Source organism: Suncus etruscus, chromosome 3 (genome assembly GCF_024139225.1).
Source record: "Suncus etruscus isolate mSunEtr1 chromosome 3, mSunEtr1.pri.cur, whole genome shotgun sequence".
Taxonomy (NCBI): domain Eukaryota; kingdom Metazoa; phylum Chordata; class Mammalia; order Eulipotyphla; family Soricidae; genus Suncus; species Suncus etruscus.
The window spans coordinates 155,262,283-155,286,693 of NC_064850.1; the positions used below are offsets into that span (position 1 = coordinate 155,262,283).

Here is a 24,411-nt window from a genome sequence, read left to right on the forward strand (position 1 = left end):
CTGTATTAATGGCAAATGAGTTACTAATATATGTGCATGAATGCAGTTAATGAGGTGTGTTAAAAGTGTGAGATAAATACTACTGATATCCTGCGATCTGTTTTCAGTTTAATTCCCCAAATTAGTTCAGAATGTAAACTCTCATTCATAATAGCATATAGGCTGATGGGAAACACATTCTTTATTGAAATAATATTCTTCATATTTACATACATTTAAAATAATAGCAGGACATCCCAAATCAACATGCACAAGATAGAATTATCAGAGAAACATGGTGATTTCTTTTTAGTGTTATAGTAACAATGAAATGTCAATATTCATTATCTCTTCAAGTAAATGGACTCATTGTAGGAAAATCAATGTTCATCAATCATAGATTGAAGGCAAAATTCAAAATACCAGCATATCTCTAACTTTTTCCAATCAAATAAATAAAAAATATTTGAATATTTTTTATTTCAAACTTTGGTGTTTTTTCCTGATTTATAGTAGTAAATAATAAATATTTATTTACCATATTTTCTGATGTATAAGACTACCCCCTACTTTTCTTGTTAAAATATAGGGTTTGGGCTATATTCGCCATATAAGACTACCTCTCCTTTAATGCACACAAAATGGAAATTAAAAAATGTAAGAGAAAAGGAGTAGAACCCTCAAAGGTTAACTGTATGTTTAATAAAGCTAGACTTTGGAGTGCCAACTATCATTTTACATTTTTCATTTGTAGTGTGATTTGTAGTGTAGTGTGGTGTAGAGTGACTGTGATTTTTTAATTGTGATCTACATTGAGAGCAGGAAGAGGGGGCTCCTCCAAGAGCAGGGGACTGGGGTACAGTGATTAATGGGACAGCTAGAGGGAGACAGAGCGTCTCCTCTGTGTCTCATAGAAGCTGAATAGAGGACTGAGCACCAGAAAGCCACATAGCTGGATGAGATGCGGCACTAGGTAACTCAGCTTTTCTGTGTGCCCTGAAAGATGAATCAGGACAAGCAGAGGACTTAGTGATGATGCATGGCAGCTGGATGGGATGAGGTGGTAAGAGGAGGGTGGATGACTTTTCTCTGAAGCTGGAGTAAGTTTCAGCATGTAAGTTTTATGTCAGCGTATAAGAGACCCCCGACTTTTAAGAAGTTTTTCATGGGTTAAAAAGTAGTCTTATTTGTGGTTCTAGCACAGCCACCAAGATCTCTAGATACAGAGGTCTGATTTTACCATCCAAGACAAAGCAGAAGTCTTCCACACACCACAAAAGCAACAAGGGGAGAGTAAATGATCATGCAAAAAGTCTAGAGTTAATCTCATGACAGTATACTTCAGGGGTGGAGAAACCCTATATCTCCTAGGTCAAGGGAATTCCCTCTACAATATCCCCAATAGTTACAGTGACTATGCAGGGGGATAAAGGAAAAGAGAAAAAAAAAGTGCAAAACAATCATTTTCCATATGTTTATATATCGATTGATCGATTTTTTTTGACGTCCTTATTTTGATGTGGAGATTAAGGTTGATGTTGTCTCCAATATTATTTTATTTTATTTTGTCTTGTCTTTCTCTTTCTTTTTGCACTCGAGCATGATTTGATTTCAGAACTGAGACTATTGTGTGGTGCCTTTCTTTATTGCTGTAGTGCTCACTGGTTATTTAATTCGTTATTTCTTTCTGTATTGTTCTGGTGTTTCAATTACCTTTTTCACATCCTCTCTCAAACTGAGGTTGGAAGCCTCTAGAGGGACTCTCCCCATTTTCAGCATATTTGACTTTTGACTTCTTTTTTTTCCCTCTTATTTTGTACCCCAATCTATTGCTTTTCTTTCCTTCAAACAAAACCACATACCTCGATTTATCTAGCTCTGCCTCTTAAGTAGAGGGGGAAACAAGGGAGGGTTCCAGGACCAAACAGATATGTGACCACTAATAGTAAGCCAGACAAAGAGGGGTCCACCTACTCTAGCAGCCCGGGGGGTGATGGTGGGGTATATGGGTTGTAGAAAGGGAATTGGAATGGGGGGAGGACATAGTTGGTGATGGGTATTCCTTGATTCAATGCTAATATGTACCTAAAATACTACTGTGAAAGATATGTAAGACATTATGGAAAAAAAGAATTGTGTTTTTAATCAGAAACTTTCTTTGACTTACATGTATTATTATATCAATTATATTATATATCATGTTATATTACTATATTATGTTATGTTAGTTTACCTCATTATGTTAATCAATTTTGTCTCTTGAATAAATTCTTACAATAAAAAAAAGAATGCTAATGAAAAAAAATAGTCTTATAAGCCAGAAAATACAGAAATAGTTCTTCAACAAATGTATAGATGAATCAGCTCACTTACAAAAATGAATCAGGGCATGTACATTTACATGCAAAATTAGTATAGTTGTACTTTAGTTTATGCATAAATAAGTATTATTGGGGTTGGGTAGAAGTAATAATCTTCTGTATTTCTTCAAATACACTGCTTTGGTGTTTATACCCTTCTCATGTTGTTATCATTTCTCTGACTTTCTTTTTCTTTATCACCGCAATTCTCTCCTACCATTTTTAGGGACTTCTTTCCTTAGGAAACAGAGCCATGTTTTGTATCTGATATGTCAACAAAATTACTTGCTTCTTTATTATTTGAACCAATATTACTGAAGGTCTGCTTCCTTTAGGCCATGTGGGATAGAACAGAGACAAAACATTCTCATGCAAGCAACTTCTTTATTTTCATTACATTTAAAACCTACCACAAAAACCAGGCAAAAAGAACCCATAGAGACCAAAGTCTTCATAAGATAAAAATGCCAGAAGTGATTTTCCTACTGATACAGGTATATTACTTAGCAAGACAAAAGATCCTTGACAATGCCTGGGATTAGTGAGATTCTAATAAAAACTACTTAAGCTAGTTGCTCACATAACAAATACATATTAACATAAGAGATGTATTAGATGATAAGGCTGTGATGGTGAAAAAGAGATTTAAGTTCTTTGGCTTCAGAGATCATAGTCCAAAGCAATGCTTCCAGATTCATGGAAACATTTAGCTCACAACTACTCACAATGGTAATCTACATGTAACTTACTTGAACATTTGATATTTGGCTGGTACAGTTTATAAACTAAACATTGTTTATTGTATTTTGTAGTTGTTATTTTATTTTTATTACTTTTACATTTGTTCACATATATAAGCAAAATAATTCACTTACTTTGGCTTATTTACATTCTATACATTTTGGGGAACAGAATAACTCTATATTTGTATTTGTCTCACTGAATCCAAGAAATGACTTTAAATTATTTAAGTTTAAATTTAATAACCAAATATGTGTAAAACATTTATTGAACAACTTTATTGCTTTGCCATGAGTATGTTTCTTTTTAACTGGTGTATCATGTACCCTACTATCCAAATTTTTAGTATCTGATCATTTATAGCATTCCATAAATAGTTTTGAATTGACTTCATATTAAAATATTTTAATATTTAAAATAAAAATTATCTCATCTATTTCTACTTTCAAATGTAAATATTCAACATTTTAAGTTTACACAATTATATTTCTACTGGATACTGCTGATCTAGAAGAAAGTAAGAGGAAAACATCAAATAAAATAAATAATTTGAAATGTTATGAATATTACACATTTTTATTCTTTCCAGAGGGTTAAACCTTATAAGGTTTCCAAAGACACAGAAAAAGAATCTTAGAGATATTTGTATACACACATTCACAATGCCATAATTCAAATTACAATGTGATACTCAAATGCTGAATGATGAATACATGGATAAATTAATTCTATTTTTACAATTGTATATTATTGAGCCTTAAATCAAAAAACAATTCTGCAACATTAAAAGAATGGATGATCCTTAGGACATTGTGTGAAGTGAATTAAGTGAGTCACAAAAGACAGATACTCTATAATTAAAATTATAGGAGGTTCCTAAATTTGTAGACACAAAGAGGTGATTGGCAAGGACTGAGAAAAAGAGAGCAATAGGATTTGTTGCTTAACAATTTTTTTTTTTTTTTTTTTGGTTTTTGGGCCATAGCTCCTGGCAGGCACGGGGGACCATATGGGACACCGGGATTCGAACCAGCCACCTTTGGTCCTGGATTGGCTGCTTGCAAGACAAACGCCCCGCTGTGCTATCTCTCCGGGCCCTGCTTAACAATTTTTATGCTTGTCATTACACTCATGTAGTTTCAGTTTTTCAAGATGTAAAAGAGTTCTTGAAATAGATGGTAGGAAAAGTAACACAGAATGTATTCATTCCTACTGAGCCCTCCTGTTAATAAAGTGACCTTTAATAAAGATGGTAAAATTAACTTCTAAGTACTTCACTGATACTTTTTAAATATAAAATAGCTTATGAGAAAAATCACTATTATACTGCTCCACTCATGTTTACTGTATGTCTAGGCATTTTTTAAACCAATGAAAAATAAGCATTTTAAAAATTAATGAAAAATATTAAACTAAAGACAGTTCATATTTGTTGCTCCATATGTCCTAGGATAAACATTTAAAATATAAAGGAAATCAGTAGATTACCTGGAATAATAGTCAAAGAATTTCCGAGAGTGAAATAAATTAAAAAAAATGGATTTACATGTGGCATTGTGTTTGACTCTCTGGATAACAATAAGAGTCATGTGTTTTCTGAGAAGACTTAGGCAATATTGCATTTGAGAGACATTTCTTAGTTGGAAAGAATAAAATTTAACTGAGAATTACAAACTGACTCTAAAGTTCCAATATTAGAGTCAGACCAATAACTGGAGGAAAGTAAAAATATATAAGAAAATGCAGTCAAGCAAGAGGAGGCGACGTTCAAGATACTGTGCAATTACTCTTAACAGGGCAAAGATACTCAAAGGCATACAAATGGTTGGGAGCATCTCCTATAATGATCAGCCAAGACAAATATGACTATGTTGGAAAAATAAGTATATTATATAGACTCAATAATGTTAGATATTACAGTGGGTAGAGCACCCTGCCTTGCACATAGGCAATCTGGATTTGATACCTGGCATCCCATATGGTCCTTTTTCAGTGCCAGGAGTAATTCTAAAGTTCAGAGCCAGGAGTAAGCCCTAAGCACTGCCAGGTGTGTGGCACCAAAAGAAAAAAAATAGTAGTTATTTGTGGCCATCTATTAACCTGTCAGAAAAATTTAGATGAATCAATTATTCAAGAGTTTGTTCAAGGGTCCCCAAGTCCTGATCTCCCTGCACTACGGTTCTCTCCTTTCGGCCCTACTTTAACTAAGTCTCAGTCCCTTTCAGAACTTCGCCATAATCCTCAAGTCATAACCTTACTCCTGGGGTAAGCAATCTCAGAGATTTCTCATTTCCTTATTCTCTATGACTTCTCTCCAATAAATTCTTTTTTTTTTCTTGGATTTTTTGATGAAATAACAGGACAATTATGACTGATTACTGTACTGCTAAGATCAAGTGACTTCCATTCAGTTTAGAAGGTTTTTAATTATGCAATTTACAAATATATCATTTACACTTGATTAAAATGCTTGTGATCCCTTTTGTTAAAAAAGTTGGGCATCTATTCTTAGTTAGAAATACAAGTTCAATGTTTTCTCTGTGGGAAAATCAGGTCTAACTTAAGACTGCTTTCACAAAAGAGCCTAGGGATCACCAGTATCCTATTTCTGTGGCATTTGTTATCCTTTCATAAGACAAGTACCATTTTTGAATAAACAAAACCACATTTACCTGGAATGCCCTATTCCCAAGTAATGCTAGATAAAAGTGTTGTTAACTATTATACTTATTGATATACAGATGCACTCACACAGAACATCCTTTGATGCAATGTCCACAAATATTTAAACTAGAATGAACCCAGTTTTGCTGAGAACTGCAATGACTTGTGTATCTTCATAAAATCTATCATACAGCTCTCATTATTATATAGTCCATGATACTTTTAGTTGCTTTCCATTTTAATTGGAAATTTTCGTGTGATTTTTAAACAATAAAAATGTAATTTCTGATGATAGTATAAGGTAATTTTATATAAAAATTAGAAATTTTTTTTATTTTACCTTTTGAAAGAAAGTAACACATTTATACATATATATTCACATGCACATATACATCATTCAAAAATCAACCCAATAAAAGTTTATCTTTTTCATTTATACAAGTTCTTAGGATGAAATTTATTGTGATGCACCTAAAGATCATATTTTTTCCCTGCATCCTAAAGAAATCATGTTTCAACATTCAACTGTGTGCAAGTAAATTCTGTTCTGAGCACTCTAATAGTAACTCAAATTAAATATGAGAAAGGATTTGCAGGAAGATGTTTTTATATCTGCATTTTTATAACATGAAGTGGCATGGCAATTTCTCCTACATTAACTACTATCATATCAGATTTGCTTAGTTTGCTTACATGAACTGTTTTTAATGCAGCCTTGTACAATAAAATTTAAGGTATTTTTGAAATAATGTGGCACAGCTGTGTTGTTATTCACTCTCTTAAATTCAACTGACTGGAAAATGAAGTTTGTTTAAAAAGAAACTCTTCAGTACTTCTCTTTAATGAACAGTCCTCTTGTAAGTCTTATACTTTGTGGGCAAAAGTGTCATCTAAGATTCTTTAGCTTAAAAATAAATATTATTCTGAAACTATAAACCCCGAAAAATTGGTTATTTAAAAAATAGAATTCATTAACATAGTTTTGGTAGCCAATTCCTTAAGAGGCTATTTTAAAAACTTCAAACATACTCAGAGATGTATGGGTTAGAAGGTCAAAGTAGAAAATTGGTAGCTTGGAAATAAAGAATGGAAGTTATAAGTTTATTTATATCAACCATAGCTGTTTGGGCATTAATGAAGAAAGGATATTTTTCTCTTTTTTTAAATTATCTTTATTTAAACACCATGATAACAAACATGATTATAGTTGTATGATTACAGTCATGTAAAGAACACCCCCCTTCACCAGTGCAAGATTCCCACCACCAATTTCCCAGATCTCCCTCCTCCCCACCCCACCCACACCTGTACTTGAGAAAGGCTTTCTACTTCAAAAGATATTTTTCAAAATTTTTTTTTCAATCTAATCTAGATCTTAAATTAGGTGGGGAGTAGAACAGAGGTCTGGGTTTAAGTTGCAGCTTTGCTATATCATCACACTTGCTGGTTAATGGAAATTGCTTAGGCTCTGCTACCATAGCATACCATACCATACCATACCATGCCATGCCATGCCATGCCATGCCATGCCATGCCATGCCATGCCATGCCATACCATACCATACCATGTAGAAAATTTGTGCACATGTCTAACAACTAGTTTTCTGGGAACTAAACAACCATCAAACCTGATTTGCAATGTTTGTCTATTTCTATAGTGTAATTACTTCTACTATCCAATTGGACACTACTCACAAGATTGACTGAAAAACTGGGAAGAGAGTCATACAAGTTTTTTTAAGTTACTTTCCTCAGTGGTATAAGATGGCTCCAGCCATAACTATCTAGATTTTATTTTTGTCTCTTTCAGTTAATATTAGGAGCCAAAGTTATTTAATTGTTCTATTTCTCAATTTTTAAGTTTTAAAAATATTGATCATAAACAAACTTTACAAGGCCATTTTTTGGGGGGTCAGACCCTAAAGCATTCAGGGACTACTCCTGACTCTGTGCTCAGGGAACACTCCTGGAGGGAATCAAGGAAAATTAGGGGTGCTAAGGACCAAACCTTGGTTAGTCATATGTAAGGCAAACCCCTTACTTACTGTATTATCACTTCTTTTTTAGTAAGGTCATTTTAGATGGAAAAATAGAAAGCACTGAACACTGAATTGGTATACCCTGATTTAAGTAATATCCAGGCATGATTTGAGTATAGGGGGTTAAGGCACAAAACCCACTTGAATCCCCAGCACCAAATGGTTCCCTTAGCTTCACCTGGTCCAACTCTGTGTATAGTTTTGGAGGACCCTTGAGCACCTCTTGGGTGGCCCTGATATTTGTGTCATTTCAAGACCCAAGCGCTATCTTGGGTTCATGCAATAAGCTTCAGGTCTGACTGGCGAAAACTCACTGGTTGGGATCTTTGGTCCTTCTGACTCCATTTGGGAAGTGGCATGTCCCAATTTTTCTGACTTAATGTCTTAATGATTATGCCCACTTATCTTTGTTTCTCTCGCCTGTCCTTCACAAACTATAAAAATAAGTATTGGTTTTATAGGTCCAGTCAACACAGTTTATTCATTGCTACCTGGTTTTCAAATATAATGAAAACAATTTTCCTGTGGTGACCTGGGAATTTTCCCTACAACTCTGGCAAGACTTTTCTAAGTGCTTATTTTATTGAATTTTATCTCTCATGGATTCTAAGGCAGTATGTAGTTAATTTTCACAGAAAAACTTTGCTTAATCTTTCTTAGACTCTCAGTCTCTGTTTCTATTATATTATTCTTGTACTAATGTTAATTTTCCCCCAAGAACATTCCCTGTTCCGTCTTTTCTCACAATTATTACTTTTTGTTTAAGTCATTCATAAGCAGTGTTGCAAGTCTTATCCAGATAGTGATGATTTAAAAGGTAAAGATTTTATATAGATCTCTCTCTACAGTCCCAGATATTAATGTCAATAAAATATGACAAGCTAGACATTGTTGATTCTATATTGCATAGATCATATTATAATCAATATGGTACCAATCAATTTATCGTATTTGTTCACCAGACTTAACCTTCCTCCTATATTCCCTATGTAGGATTTCTTCCACTTCTTTGATAGAAAACTTGTACTGAGTCATTTAACTCCATATTTTTTTTTGCACAAGTCAAATATAGTTACAAATATTTTCAATTTCTTGATTTACTCTCTGGAACCGTTGTCATATTTAAGACTCCAAATACCTTTATCCTTTGTTTCTAAAAGATAAAAAATGATGTACTGCCCAATTTTGCTAACTAGTTATCCACCTTTTCAAACCATATATCTTATAGAAAGATTTTGTAAATATACATTGCTAATATATAATCCAATTCCTTAATATACTACATGAGCTTCCAACACCTACTAAAAACCAAACTCCATGGAATGGCAGAATGACCCTTATAGCTTATTTTTACTTTTCCTAGACAAATACCTTACTTTTTATCTGTATAGAATTATGTTGTAATGTCATTTGACCATTAACTTTTAGTATAGATAACTGTCATTTTTTTTCTCTGCTTATATTTTTAGATAACAAACCCTTTCTCTTTGTTAAACTATTTCAAGTCTTTCTTCAATAATCAACTCAAGTCTCTGCTTCCTGTGATTTCCTTGGAATTGGCATGGCACCTTGTGCGTACATCTCTAAACGGCCATCTTCACACTATTTCAGAATTGTCTATACTAATTTTTCTCCCATAGCTAAAAGTGAAGGAATAATGAACACCAATGTCATATCTTATTCACTGCATTGCATCTCTATATGAAACACAAAGCTTGAATCACACAAATGTTTAAAAACTTGAATATATAAGTTTATGAATGCCTCAGCTTCCTTTTCTGTCCTCTGTGTTGCCAAACTAGATTAATCCAAGACAAAAATTTTTGGAAGCTATGAACAAATTTTTAAACTTGTTTGTAACTGGAATAGTGATTCACAAAATTACAATGACACATGAAGAAAATTACAATATAAATTCACCCAAATAATCATGGGCTTTAAAAATGATAGTCTGCTTTAATATTTATCATAACACAATCAGCCTGTCATTTCTACAAATTTGCTGGTCTCCAATAATTAGTATAATGACAAAGTAGATTTTTTGTGTTAACTTTTGAGTGATATTTTAAAAAAATATTGCAAAGATTTCTGGATTGTTGCTTTTTTGTAGCGCATAAAAAAGCACGATAAAAGTAGTAAAGATAAAAAATATAGGAAAAATAGTTACAATATGCATATATGTAAAAAATGCATCCACTAAATTAGTAACAAGCATCTATTTTTGGATAGGTAGAATAATGTAGTCAGAATCTATTAAACTAGGTTTTTTTTTAGTCCTGAATGGCTTCATGTTCAATGTGGGTTGAAAAGATTCAAAGTTTAAGCATATTTCAAGGAAGTGAAAAGCCCAGTCAAGAAGTAAGCACCAAGAAACTGTTTACAAAGCAGATGGTCTACCATTTGCTGAATTTCCAATAATATACTTCACCTTTGAATTGAGTTAAAAATATTGTTTTTCTTCAGAAGTACCTTTTTGAAAACTATGAAAATGAACAAGATGTTTCTAAATGTTTTAAACTTCATTTAAAGATATTATATCATAAAAAATAAATAAATGGTAAAGAGGTAGTTAGTGAGATCAGGATTATAATAGCATACATTTTTAGTATTCTTTACAGCTCAACTAGATGACTTTAGCTTTGATTTTTCTGCTACATTAAATAAATATTTCATACATTTCATAATCATGAGATAAGACCATACAATGAAGAAAGAAATTAACAAATAGTATTTAAAATGAGGACAATTATGTGCAAAAAATAAAATTTTATAATTATTTACTATCAAACAATTAATCCTAAAAGAATAAAACATATTGATATATTTAATTGAATATATGACCCAAGCTATGAACAAGAAAACATATGCAACACAATCCAACACATGAAATAAAGACTTCAACTCTATGGAAAATCAAAGGAAAAAATCACCAAGTATATCAAGCTGAAATATTTTAAAAAGTTTGTTTATATGTATAGATAGTTATATAAATATATAAGAAATAGTTTATACTATGAAACTACCACAAGAAACAGCAACCAACTGAATGAGGGAAGATATTTATACATATGTTTGATCAGAGGTTGATATCTAAAATATGTAAAGAGCTCACAGAAATCAAGAAAGAACAAAAATCTAATCCCAAAACTAGACAAAATACATTTGGAAAGGACATATCTTTAACAAAGGCATACAATTCACCCAGACTACATGCAAATATGCTCAATGTCTCTTATTATTAGAGAAATAAAAACCTAAATCACGAGATATGACCAAACACCAGCTAAATGGTTTACATAAAAATGTCTAGGAAAAAATCACAGAAAAGGTAACCTAAATGTTAGAACATATGTACAGACATATAAATCTCAATTAAAAAGTATGTTATATTTGAATTTTTAGCAAAATGCACATTTTACAAAAGCAAAAAAAATTTCATGAAATGATAAGACTTTTGGTGATTCTAAGAAATTAGTTTTTTTTAAAGTGTAATAATGGTACAAGTCTTGTAGAAGCATATACCAAACTATTATTCAGAGATGAAATGATGTGATACATGTATCTGTTTTAAAATATTGTGGGAATGAGGGGATGAAGAGATAGCATGGAGGCAAGGCATTTGCCTTGCATGCAGAAGATTGGTGGTTCGAATCCTGGTATCCCATATGATCCCCTGAGCCTGTCAGGAGTGATTTCTGAGCATAGAGCCAGGAGTAACCCCTGAGCACTGCCGGGTGTGACCCAAAAACCAAAAAAATAAAATATTGTGAGAATGGGTGAAATGAACAAAGCAGATAAAGCAACACTGACCATGAGACTATTACTTTATTATTGAAAAGATGAGGCTTTGCCTTTTAGAGAATATATTAAATATTATGGTGATTGTTCTAATGAAACAAGTTAGGACATGGAAGAAATATTCTTTCTCTTATATAAAAAATATAAATAACCCAAAAAACAAACTTATAAATAACAAAAATAATAGTGTCTTGGAAAATATCTGGGAGCAGAAATAGTAGGTAGAGGGGGTTAAGTTGATTGTGGGACTACATCAGAATTTTGGTGTTGTTTTATACTTTACACTTTTATTGTTCATACTTTTTGTACAAGTATAAAGTTATACTCCTGAAATATAAACAGTACTGAAAACTCATGGTAAATCAGTAAATCTTAATTAAAAATAAATTATTAGGAGCCAAGAAGATGATGCTTAAATGTTTGCTAAACAAGTATAAGATAAGGTGAAACCCTAGTGTCATGTATACATGCTATTAGGGATCCCTGACCACAAAGAGCTCAGGTTCAGTGGCTTAAGAAGCTCCAATGGCAAGTATGAGGCTATGAATTCAATGTCAAATGCTGCTGCATGTTCAGAATGGATCTTGTTAGCCCCACTGCCTGCAGCTGTACAGTTATGAAAAAGAAAACCCAAAATGTAGATGGTTTCTCAATAGTTGAAAAATATTTTGCAAAAGAATACATTAACATAATATCAAGAATTTTGGTTAGGATGGTAGAAAACAGGATGAATATTAAAAATAAAGAAATCTGAGTTTTTGTCCTGCTTCTGTGTCTAGTTCTTTGGATCACATTGATTTAAGAATCCATGATATATTAAAAAGAAAACTTACATTCAATTTAGACATTTTGTTGACAGCTTTCTTTTGAACTATAAAGTTTATGAAAAAGTAATTATTTACAGAATAAGAGTATTAACATTTTAGAAATCTACACATTCCCACCCTCCCACCCATCAACACACAGGGGAACAGTAATTATATAGAAGGAAATCAGAGGTTTTTTTGCTTTATCATTTTTGTTGTTACTTATGTTCTAACTTAGAAAATTCAAAAGGAGAGTGAAATATAGCGATATCATTTAAGAGAGAAATTCTGGAGGCAATAAGTTCCTCACTTGTATTGAGATAAATGCAAAGGTTGTGTTTTTGTTTTGTTTTGTTTACTCTATATTTTTTATTGTTTTTGGAGCCACATACAGCAATGATCAGAGCTTACTCCTGGCTCTGTGCTCAGGGATCACTACTGGCAGGCTAAAAAACCATATGGGATGCTGGGGATCAAACCTGGGTCAGTCTCATACAAGACAAATGCCCTACCTGATGTACTATTGCTTCTATTCATGAATGCTTTGGTTTGTAATGAGAAGAGAGACAGGTTTTAAACTGTTGATATACTTTTATATTAATGCAGGTATTTATATTCCTTTACATAGAAAACATAAAATACCTTGATACCAAATAAAAATGAAATTGGAAAAAGATAGTAGCTGTGAGCAATGTGTTTTTATGTTGGCAGCTGTTGATGTCACAAATGATAAAACTGATGGATTGGTGGAGACTTGAAAAGGATGACACAAATAGGTATATATACCAAATTAGAATTATCAATTATTAATAGTAATTTCTGAGCACTGGTGTATAAAAGACTGCTCTATGAAAACACTTACTTGATAAATAAAAAATTATTTTACCTTATTACTTAGACCCAAAAATCAAGTTGTGGAAAGTTAGAAACTAATTTTATATTACAGATCCTTCCATTTTCAAATGTCATTGTACACAAACATCACATAATGTTGTATGCAGTTGAGAACTTAGAAACGCAAGAATCAATTACTTTGATATTTATTTTTTGGTGAGGATCCACACCCAGAGATGTTCAGGGTTTACCCCCAAGTAAGGATTTCTCCTGGCATTACTCAGAGGACTCTATGTGGTATCTGATTTCTATAATCTAGGGTCAGATGTAATCTTCATCTCTCTCCCTAACCCATTTCATTCTCCCATCCTGTTACTTTAAATATCACAGATAGTGAGATCATTGAGTAGCAAAATATTTTAAGATAACAATAAAAACAATGAGTAAATTTGGAACCAATTAGTCAAATCCTACCTGACGTTGCTTTTAGTTCTTTTTTCTTCTCCACTCTCCCTGAAATAAAAAGTATTTGATTAGTTGCAGTGTGGGATCATAAGAATATGATGTAATTTAAATGAAAGCCCAGTTTAGAGCAGTATTCACAGTAATTACCTCAATAACTAGAAGCATGTCCAACATGCTTATTGTGATGATTGGGCACAGTAAAAAGAAAAGAAAAATGTTCTCAAATCAATTTGTGAAAGTCAAAAATAAATGAGTATTCATCAAATATGTTATTAGGTTTTTGAAGTACTGTTTGTAATCATAATTAATTTAACAGTAAATCTATATGGTAAAAAAATCCCATAGGACAAATTACAGGACTAACACAAGGTTATAGCCTTATACTCTACTTTGGATGAATAAGAAGTGACAAAGCAAATTGAAATCAAAGTATAGAATGTGTAAGACAGTTTGTTTTTTACAGTGTTAGGGCTCAAACACCCTATGCTATTCCCTTAGAATATTTTAAAATATGAGAAGATATGGGTCAGAGCAATAGTAGAGTGCTTTGTACCTGACCTGTGTTGGTTCAATGTCCAGCACCACATATGGTTCTCTAAGCACTGACGAGATTGATCCTTGAACATAGAGTCACACAGTCAGCTCTGAATACAGCTGGATATTCCCTTCCACATATATTATAAACTGATTATTTTTAAAGGGGTACCCATGAAGTTAGGGAGAAAATAATATTTTATTTGGATCTTGAAAAATACGTAAGATTTGGGGAAAGTGAAAAGAAAAAGCATGATTCTAGGCAAAGGAGTTAATGCAAGTTATGGGTATTATTAACTAAGGTCATGTTTAGAGATTTTCTTATTTTTTATTAATTTATGAATTTTGGAATTATATCTGGGAGTACTCAGGGTATATTTCTGGCTCTATGCTAAAGAGTAATTCATAGTAATCCTTCAGGTGAGCTGGGAATTGAACGGGGATGAGCTGCACATAGGGCAAGTCCCTTGACCTTTCACCATCTCTCAAGCCCTAGTGCTTACTTTAAAAACTATACAAAGAGGCTGTAGAGAAAGTAGAGTGGGTAGGATACTTTCATTGTGTACAACTGACCCAAATTTGATCCTTGTCACCCCCATATCGTCCCCCATGCCTTATAAGGCATAAACCTTGAGAGTAGAGTCAGGGCTAAATCCTGAATATTAATTGATAGGTGTGCCTCCCGCCCCAAAGAACACAAAAGTTTTTTTTTTAAATACTTAAATTAGGGGCCGGCGAGGTGGTGCTAGAGGTAAGGTGTCTGCCTTGCAAGCGCTAGCCAAGGATCAGGACCGCGGTTCGATCCCCTGGTGTCCCATATGGTCCCCCCAAGCCAGGGGCAATTTCTGAGCGCTTAGCCAGGTGTAACACCTGAGCATCAAACGGGTGTGGCCGAAAAACAAACAAAAAAACCTTATATTAATAGAAGGTAATATATAAATAAATATAGAGGTAAATAAGATAATGGGAGTAGATCTTGGGTACAGGAATAGAGAAGATAGAAAAGATAGATATAAACTATACTGAGGAGAGAGAATCTTGGGTACAGGAATAGAGAAGATAGAAAAGATAGATATAAACGATACCGAGGAGAGAGAAATGATAAGGCCTAGACGTTAGTGAATTGTGAAGTGCCAGATCATGTGAAGTGCCAGAAAGAAGGGAAGAACAAGATGTAGATGGGGGGTGGGGGGCAGAATGATAGAGTGCTAAGCAAAGATCATGGGAGAGATTAGAAAATTCAGACAATGAAACTGCCCCTCTTTGGAGGATAGATGTTGATGAGGGAGTGCATCTGAGTTGTAATAGTAGTTCACTGAGGGGTGAACTGTAGACAATATGGAAAGGAAATTCTTTTTCAGTTTGATGATGTGAGACTCTGAGAAGTTACTAGAACAGGGCTCCATGGAGCTCAATAAAATGTAGGCTTATGGCTACAAATAAAATTTTATTGAGTATGGGGGAGGTATCAAGAGTACCCAAAAGTGTCTGCTTCCGTGACTATTGGTAGATTATAAGAGCGTAATTTTAGCAGAGAGGGGAAAAAGAACATGAAAGAAAGAGAGGGCTTGGAGATTAAGTGGGTTTTGAGGAAGATGGGTATGAGGAAATGACTTCACTTTCATTGATTTGGGCCACATAAAGATAACAAGATGGGACAACAGCTTGAGCAGAGCACAACCAATGTTCTGCTTGGTTGTGGGACTTTTAAGCATGTTTATTCAAATAACAATGGTGTATGGAAGCTCCACTGTTCTCTGAGAGCCAAGATTTTGTCATATTGTAAGCAAGACCTTGCTTCTACCCAGTTTTCTTGCCAGCTCATAGTTTTTCACTGTGGAACTAGTAACTCAAAGTTTGCTTAATCACAGAAGCTACACGTAAATTTTTATTAAGTTTATCTTGATGCCCTCATGTCTTTGAAAACTCTTAAATATAAGGTAAACATGTATACTCTTTTGCAGATGTCAGAAGTATAGAATTTATTTAACTGGCATCATGATAAATGGCATATTTTATTTATTCAGGTTCTTTTCCAGAAGACTTGTTTGATGCAATTTATTTGACTGATTCAAATAGATAAATGACATAAATATTCTTTTAAAGATTTCATTCATTAGCATGCATGACAGGATAGTTCCATATTTGCTTTTTAATTAATCAAGCTACTCTTTGCTCTTTAATTAGAATTCTTTATATAAGAGAAATATTACATTTTTTAAGTTTTGAGAAAAATCCAAAATTTATTCATGATAAAAACAAAATAGGGTTAAAACTTCCTTAAGATAGTAATGGTCATCTATAAAAAATGCCAACCACTATAAGCCAGTGGTGAAAATTGTAAGTTTTCTCTCTGAGATCAGTCGTAAGGCAAGACTGTCTCCACTTTTTATTTTATTATTATTTTTATTATTATTTTATTATTTTTGTATAAATAAATTCTTGAATCACCACAAGATACACAGTTAAAAAGTTGTTTATAATTGAGCTTCAGTCATACAATGTACACCGCCCTTCACTAGTGGCTCATTTCCTGCCACTAAATGTCCTGTCTGCCCTGAACTTGCCTGTTCCTCCTTGCTTGCCTCTGTGGCAAACAATTTTCTTCTCTCTCTCTCTCTTTCTCTCTTTTCATTTTATTCCTTTTAGACACTTGAGATTGCAATATTGTTACTGAAGGGTTATAATATATATCTCACTTTATTTCCTTTTAATATCCAGTGGTTTTTCAGAGAGATCATTTTCAATTATCATTGTCATAACTTTTCTGCCCTAACTGCACTCTCTGGTTATTTGTGACAAGCTTCCTACCGTGAAATGGTTGTCTTGGCCCTCATATTTTATTGTCCTTGGATATTATTATTATTATACCATCTTTTTTAGTACCCACAAATCAGTAGAATCATTTATGTTTATCCCTCTGAATCATTTTGATCAGCATAATACTCTCTACATCCATTCATGTATAAATAAATTTCATGACATGACTTTTCTTAACAGCTGCATAGTTTTCCATTGTGTAGATGTACCACAGTTTCTTGATCTACTTATCTGTTCTTGGATTGTTTTCAGATTCTGGCTATTGTGAACAGTGTTGCGACTATAGGAGTGCCGATATCCATCCATCCATCTGATAAGGGATTAATATCTAAGATAGATGTCACTGGTAGAGCTTAACAAGAAAAATATTTAACCCAATCCAAAAGTGAGAAGAGATGAACAGAATCTTCAAAGTAGAAATACAGATGGCCAAAAGATACATGAAAAAATGTTCCACACCACTAATCATTAGGAGGATGCAAATAAAAATTATAATGAGATATCATCTCATACCACAGAGACTGGCACATATCACAGAGAATAAGAACAAGGAGTGCTGGCACAGATGTGAGGGAAAGGGACTCTCCACTGCTGATGGAAAGAGATAGCCGTTTTGGAAAACAATATGGATCTTCCTCATAAAACATCAATTAACATGCAAGACAAACACCTTAACCACCATACTTTGACTCTTATTCTTATGATTTATTCTTATAAAAGTTAAAGACTTTCCAAAGAGCTGGTTTTCTGTACACATTAAAATTCAGAACTTAAGCAAGAGAAACATTACAGAAACTAAGGCAACTAAGCAATACTGCTCCTAGGAATATACCATAGGGGCCAAAAACACAATATAAAAAAAACAGAGTTATTAATTTTTATGAATTAAAATTATTAATCAATTTATTAATTTGTTTATTATTGTTTTATTATTAATACTATTATAACTATTTCTTTTGTTTATAGGTCACCAGTGCTGCTTAGGTACTCTTGAGTATATGCTCAAAGATCACTGATGGCAGTGCTTATGAGACTGTGATTGCCAGCATCTGAAATGGCCCCCTGTTCATTACCTGGAGTAATTCTAAGTGCAGAGCCAAGAGAAACCCCTGAGCATTAAAGGATGTAGCCCTAAAATAAAACAAAATAATATAAAATTGAGGGGCCAGAGTGCTAGCACATGACTGACCCAGGAAGGACCTAGGTTTGATCACCGGCGTCCCATATGGTCCCCCAAGTCAGGAGGGATTTCTAAGCACATAGCCAAGAGTAACTCCTGAGCATCACTGGGTGTGGCCCCCCAAACCCCAAAACAACAAAAACAACAAAAACAACAACAACAAAAAAATAAAAATGGAACCATAGGGGCCAGAGAGATAGTTTCAATACTTGGCCCAGCATATGGTATCCTAGCACTGCCAGTAGTGATGCCCAAAAACAGAAATGTGAAAAAATTCTGAGCATAGGCAGGTATGGCCTCAAACCACCTCCTCCCTTAAGTCTCTTTGTGTGCTCCTCTTCCACAGTGAATTATATACAACATACATAAAACATATATAATCATATACAACCTATTTAACATACAGAATTTTAAATAAATTATGAAATCTGACTCCTGAGGTGGAGGTAGACCATACCAATAGATTCATATAGCAAAGTGTCGGGCTAAAAAATATCAATGGTCTTCTTATACTCAAAAAATGATAGAGAAGAAGTGGACACTAAAAAATACCGTGGAATACATCTTGCTCTTTGAGATTACTCTTGTGCAAAAAGCCAAATAATAAAGAAACATAATAAAGACATCAAAGCTGGACAAACTAGTTTGCCTGGAGCCTAGAGTTGGTCTTATGCCAGGAAACTTCAGGGGTAGGGTCTCCTTGTATTTAGGCCAAGGCTTTTCCTTTCCGTGTCCCTCATATTTTGGTGGGCCTATGCAAACAATAATTGCCACTCTAACACCGTTTTTACTGTGCTCCTTCGACTCTAATCCTTAAGAAAAACAACCCACTTAAAATTTTGAGGTTAACTTAAACTAACATGCATGTGCATGGAAATGTAGAAAAGTAATTTGCCTTCAATGTTTTTTTGTTTTGTTTTGCTTTGGTTTTTGTTTTTTGGGGCCACACCAGTTTGATACTCAGGGGTTATTCCTGGCTACATGCTCAGAAATTGCCCCTGGCTTGGGGGAATCATATGGGATGCCGGGGGATCGAACCATGGTCCTTTCCTTGGCTAGCGCTTGCAAGGCAGACACCTTACCTCTAGCGCCACCTCGCCGGCCCCTGCCTTCAATGTTTAAGGAGTTACATAAGTTTTATGGCTTTAGATTGCTTTGTGTGCTGCTAAGAAATGTATTACAATCTGGGTACTTGTGGGACAAAGTAATTGTAATGGGTTCTGTTTTATTTTTCTTAATGTTCTTTGGCTGAAAGTTCAAAGTTCAGATATCAGCAAGGGGATTTCTGAGAATTCTGTTTATGGGTGATTGTCCTTCCACTGTAACTTTACCTTGTCCTCTTTATTTGCATCTTTGTTCTCATAATTAAAAATAAAAAAATTAAAAAAATAGACATCCAAGCAACCATACATAGAGGTCCATGCATGCATTAATGAACTTAGCATTGCCATCAGTAGTCGATGGGGAACAAAACCTTCTGTTAGCCATGAGCATTAATGTGCCACTAATGGGCCTCAATCAAGACCAGCATATATGTCAGCACCTTGACTGTGGAGACTGTCAAGAATTGTGAGACTGGGGCCGGAGTGGTGGCACAGCGGTAGGGCATTTACCTTGCACATGACTGACCTAGGACGGACCGCTGTTCGATATGGTCCCCCAAGCCAGGAGCAATTTCTGATCTCAGAGTTAGTAGTAACCCTTGAGTGTCACAGGGTGTGGACCCCCCCACCAAAAAAAAAATTGTGGGACTTAGAATCATCTAGGTAGCCTTTTTAGATTCTCCAAGAAAAATTGAGGTTCAATGTTTTTTGTTGCTTTGAGATGGAAAATTTAGGGCAAATAGTTATTCAGTACTTGATAATCAATATCAATAAGAACTTAATTTCAAAAGTCTAGATTAATTTATCACCGAATATGCCTAAATGATATTGGTTGTAGCAAATAAGACTATCATCAGTCAATAAGGAATCAAATTCTATTCTCTATAATGTTCTGAGGATTAAATAAATTCACATGCTGAATCAGAAAAACATAGAAGAAACACCTCACAACAAATTTCAATTGATGCTCTAGAGAAGAGGCTGTAAATGCAGCTGATGATATTTTAAAAATACGATGTTTCCATTCTTCTGTTATATGAAAGGGGTTTATAAACAGTAGAGTACTATATAAGTGTTATTTATAAGTTTATTGTGTTATTGGTTTTGTCACAGGAATTAATTTATAATTCTATTCTTAGGTACATGCACATTAAAATTCAAATTTGAAAAATAGAAACAAGAGAAATGAGATGATAATATATTGTCAATGGACACAAATTGCATTTCTTAGCTGTATACAACAATCTAGGTTTTTTTTTTTAGAATCTTGCTTTGTACAAATGACCTTAATAACTATAAATTTAATGCTCATTCTTAGAAAGAAGTGATTCAGACAAGTTTGTAGTTCCAAAATCTAAGTTTTAGGCTTACATGAAGGTCACCTAAAATGAAAAGCTAAGAACGATATCTTCTGGAGCTGGAGTGGTGGTGCAAGCGGTAAGGCATCTGTCTTGCGTGCGCTAGCCTAGGACAGACCGCGGTTCAATCCCCCTGCATCCCATATAGTCCACCAAGCCAGGAGCGTTTCCTGAGTGCATAGCTAGGAGTAACCCCTGAGTGTCACCGGGTGTGGCTGAAAACAAACAAACAACAAAACAGTATGATATCTTCTCTTTTTCTCAACCTCCATATCAAATCTGTCCTGCACACCATTAGTTTCATACTTTCTCTCTTGAGAATTTTACTTTTATTACTCCTTTCTGATTACCATTTCTTACTAGTTCATCAACTTGTGTTGATGGTATTTCTTCCTAAATTTATTTTTTGCAATCTCCTAAGGAATTGCTTTGATTTATGGATAGTTGTTTTTTTTTTTATCTTTATACTCCAGTACTTCTTAAGGATTAAATTCTACTTCCTCATTATACCAATGAATCACCCAGAAGATCTCAGTATAGTCTACTTTCTGCTAAAATGGCTAAAGCACCACATAAACACATCGGTTATTATAGGTATCACACCTGTTTCTACTCCCTATCCACACTGTTTCTGCTCATGGAGTCTCTTGCATATCATTCCTGACAGCAAAATTCTCTTCATTCTTAGAGTTCAGATTTGAACTATGAGACTAGCTTTTGTGCCACCACTCCCAACTCACCTTTCTCTCATGATTAATCACCTTTCTTCCACACTCTTTAGCTCTTTTGATACATCGGTCATAGCAATAACCTAATATCCAGGTAATTATTAATTGTGGACTTGTCTTTCCAATTGTACTTTAGCTTCCTTTGGAACGAGAAATTTACCCTACATCTCTGTCTCCTTATCCCCCAGAATGCCCTGAACACAAATGTGTGGGGTGGAGTTGACAAATAGAATTATGTAATACCCCAATATTTCTTAAAATGCAAAAAAAAAAAGGAAATAAATTTTAGTATGGTTAACATTAAATGCAAGGACAACCAAGAACAGAGCTTTTATCAGGTATTTACATTATAATTGACAACCTAGAAAGCTATTATGTTAGGAAAATGGGTGATAAAATAACAGAGAGGCTTTCAGGATAATGAAGATGCATTTTATTCTAAGTATACTTTATTTGATCAGATTCTAGTTTAAAAACAAAACATAAAAGTATAGCTTGCACCTTACTTCTACATAAACCTGGTTTGTAGCACTCCACCTGTGAGGAATAAAAATGAAGCATAATCTCATAAAAATAGAATTTTCAGGATAAAATTTTTCTTCTGAAAAAATTCCATATTTCATGACTAGGCATATAAACTGAGAGTCTAGGTGCTTTTTTAAAGCTCTTTTAGACAAGACTTGATATTGTTGCATGGAGAAGTCTTAAATATATATTAATTTATAGCTTGTTTTAGCATTCAGTACAGAAATAGTTCTTTAATCATAGTCCCTTATTATTCATGAAAATCACAGACACATAAATGTCAATCCAATGATAAATCACCCATAATTAGAAGGGTCATTATTATATAGCAACTTAGGACCTTATATTACATCTAATTAACATTATATAGACGTGATTATATGTATATAGTCTACATACATATGTATGCATATATACATAGATACAGTATATTATATAAAATTTTTACTTATATTTGTAGGTGACAATATATAGAGAGATAAAGCTTTATAAACTCTATTCTTACCCTAAGATATAGACATGTTTTTAAAATGTACTCTCTCTTTCTTCTACCTGCTTCCATCTTTATATAATAAAGGCTGTCATGGAATCTTATCAAGCTTTCCTTATTGCACTACCAATTTCTCTGTAGCCAATTTGAGTTTACGTTCACTTGCAGGCAGTTTATCAGCCCTGCTCTGAGAGGTATTATTAATCACATCCTGTTGCTAGGATACCTGAAAATGTTCATTTATGTCTGATGTTTCTTTGGAAAAATACACCATGAAGAGGGCATAGAATCATAACAACAAAAATTATTGTGCATGTGCTATTTATGCTTCTAAAAATGATGGCAAGTGGTGGGGAGTAATTTAACTAGCAAATAATACAATAATGATAACTCCTATGAATGTTTTAGCATGGGTTAGTTTCACTCTTATTTTAAAGGAAAAATGCTCAGTGTATTTTTTTCCTTTTTGATCATAGAATCCATAGTAGTTTTACACGTCTGAGTCAACTAGGAAAAGTAGAAGGAAAGTAGAGTTTTGTTTAATTCTGTTTACTATCTGGCAATTTAGAGATGAAGATGTTTTTAGATGTTCTAACTAAATGTTTCAATTACAGACAGGTCAGTGAGATTATAATGAGGACTGATTTGCAGAGCAAGCCTGAGGACACACAGGACACTACTATTGCCATGATTAGCTATCTTCATGTAAGACTTAGGGGAAAAGGACTCTTCAGGTGTGCATTTGTATACTAAGAGAAAAAATTGTCTTTTTGAATATCAAAATTTGTTGCTGTTTATGATATTAGTATTCAATGATTACTGCTTACTAGTCATAGATATAAAATAAGTACTATACATGAATGATATAAACTAATACATGAAATTCACTTAAATGCAAGTTTACTATAGCCTATCTCTTCCATAGGAAATAGCATTATATAGTGAAGAAAGCCTAGACTTTGGAATTGCAAAGATTAACTTCCCATACAAATCACTGATACTGAGTATGTAACATTGGAAATACAGTGTATCTTCTAGTTGTATGTTCTCTCTCTCTTTTGCTCTCTCATTTCTCACTGTATGTGTCGCTGGTATGCTCAGAATATATAAATTTACATATACATGCAAGATATCAGTCAAAACATCTAGTTAGTAAAATATTTTTAGGAAAATTATCTAAGCAAGCAACATTCAAAACCTAGGAATTTAGTATATCTAGTATATAACATACATAAGTTATTATATATAGGTCAAAAACTATCCCTACTATCCCTATCCTCGTTTCTCTCTTCCCCTTGACCAACATTATTTTTATCTCAATTTATTATTAATTTGCTACTTAATTTGTTATATTTACTTAAAACATATAGAAATGTTTGTTTTGCGTTTACTTACATTTATTTTTCTAAGTGATATTAGCAGTGTATAATAATTATTATACACCATGATTATAATCATGCTAAGATAGTAGATGGTATTTATTCAGTATTGTGTACATAATAATCAATGCTATCAGTATATTACATCTATCAACCGATTTGACTCTCACATATTATAAGTTATATTATATTACAAATATATTATATTACAAACATAATACACATTTTCAGGAAAGAAAACAGGGCAAGGGAACCAGGACAAATTGGTTAATGAACTTTGCCAAATAACTGAACAACTAAATGGTACAGAAACATAGAAAGGCTGATAAAAAAAAGTCGAGGTTACATGCTTAATAACAATGTCTAAATGATAGACTGGCAAAATGGCCTTCAAACTTTAAATTTTTTTTAGTAGCTTAGCACACTTAGTAGCTTAGTATCTACCTACTTAGTACCTAGGTTATCTAATGAAATATTAAACACTCACAAGAACCTCCTGGAGTAGACAATAGCTCTCCTATTTTCCACTGTATTAAACACAGGTTCTTGTTAGTGACTGACAGGATTAGAACATGAACTGAGAGGTTGTTTTTCCCTGACTCTACCTC

The 24,411-nt window shown here is 33.5% G+C and overlaps 1 protein-coding gene across 2 annotated transcripts in view; it reads right to left on the reverse strand.

The window, feature by feature from the left end:
• The window catches only part of CHST9 (carbohydrate sulfotransferase 9), a 322,915-nt gene that overhangs the window by 170,732 nt on the left and 127,772 nt on the right, over positions 1 to 24,411 (reverse strand). Inside the window, exon 1 of one of the 2 annotated variants that reach the window (XR_007493786.1) lies at positions 13,696 to 13,737. Coding sequence is in view for 1 of the 2 variants with exons in the window: in XM_049769567.1 (XP_049625524.1) it covers positions 13,696 to 13,734 (39 nt within the window). In the remaining variant the exon portion in view is untranslated. Of the gene's footprint in view, positions 1 to 13,695; positions 13,738 to 24,411 lie in introns of those variants that run through there. The other variant, XM_049769567.1, reaches the window with a different exon arrangement.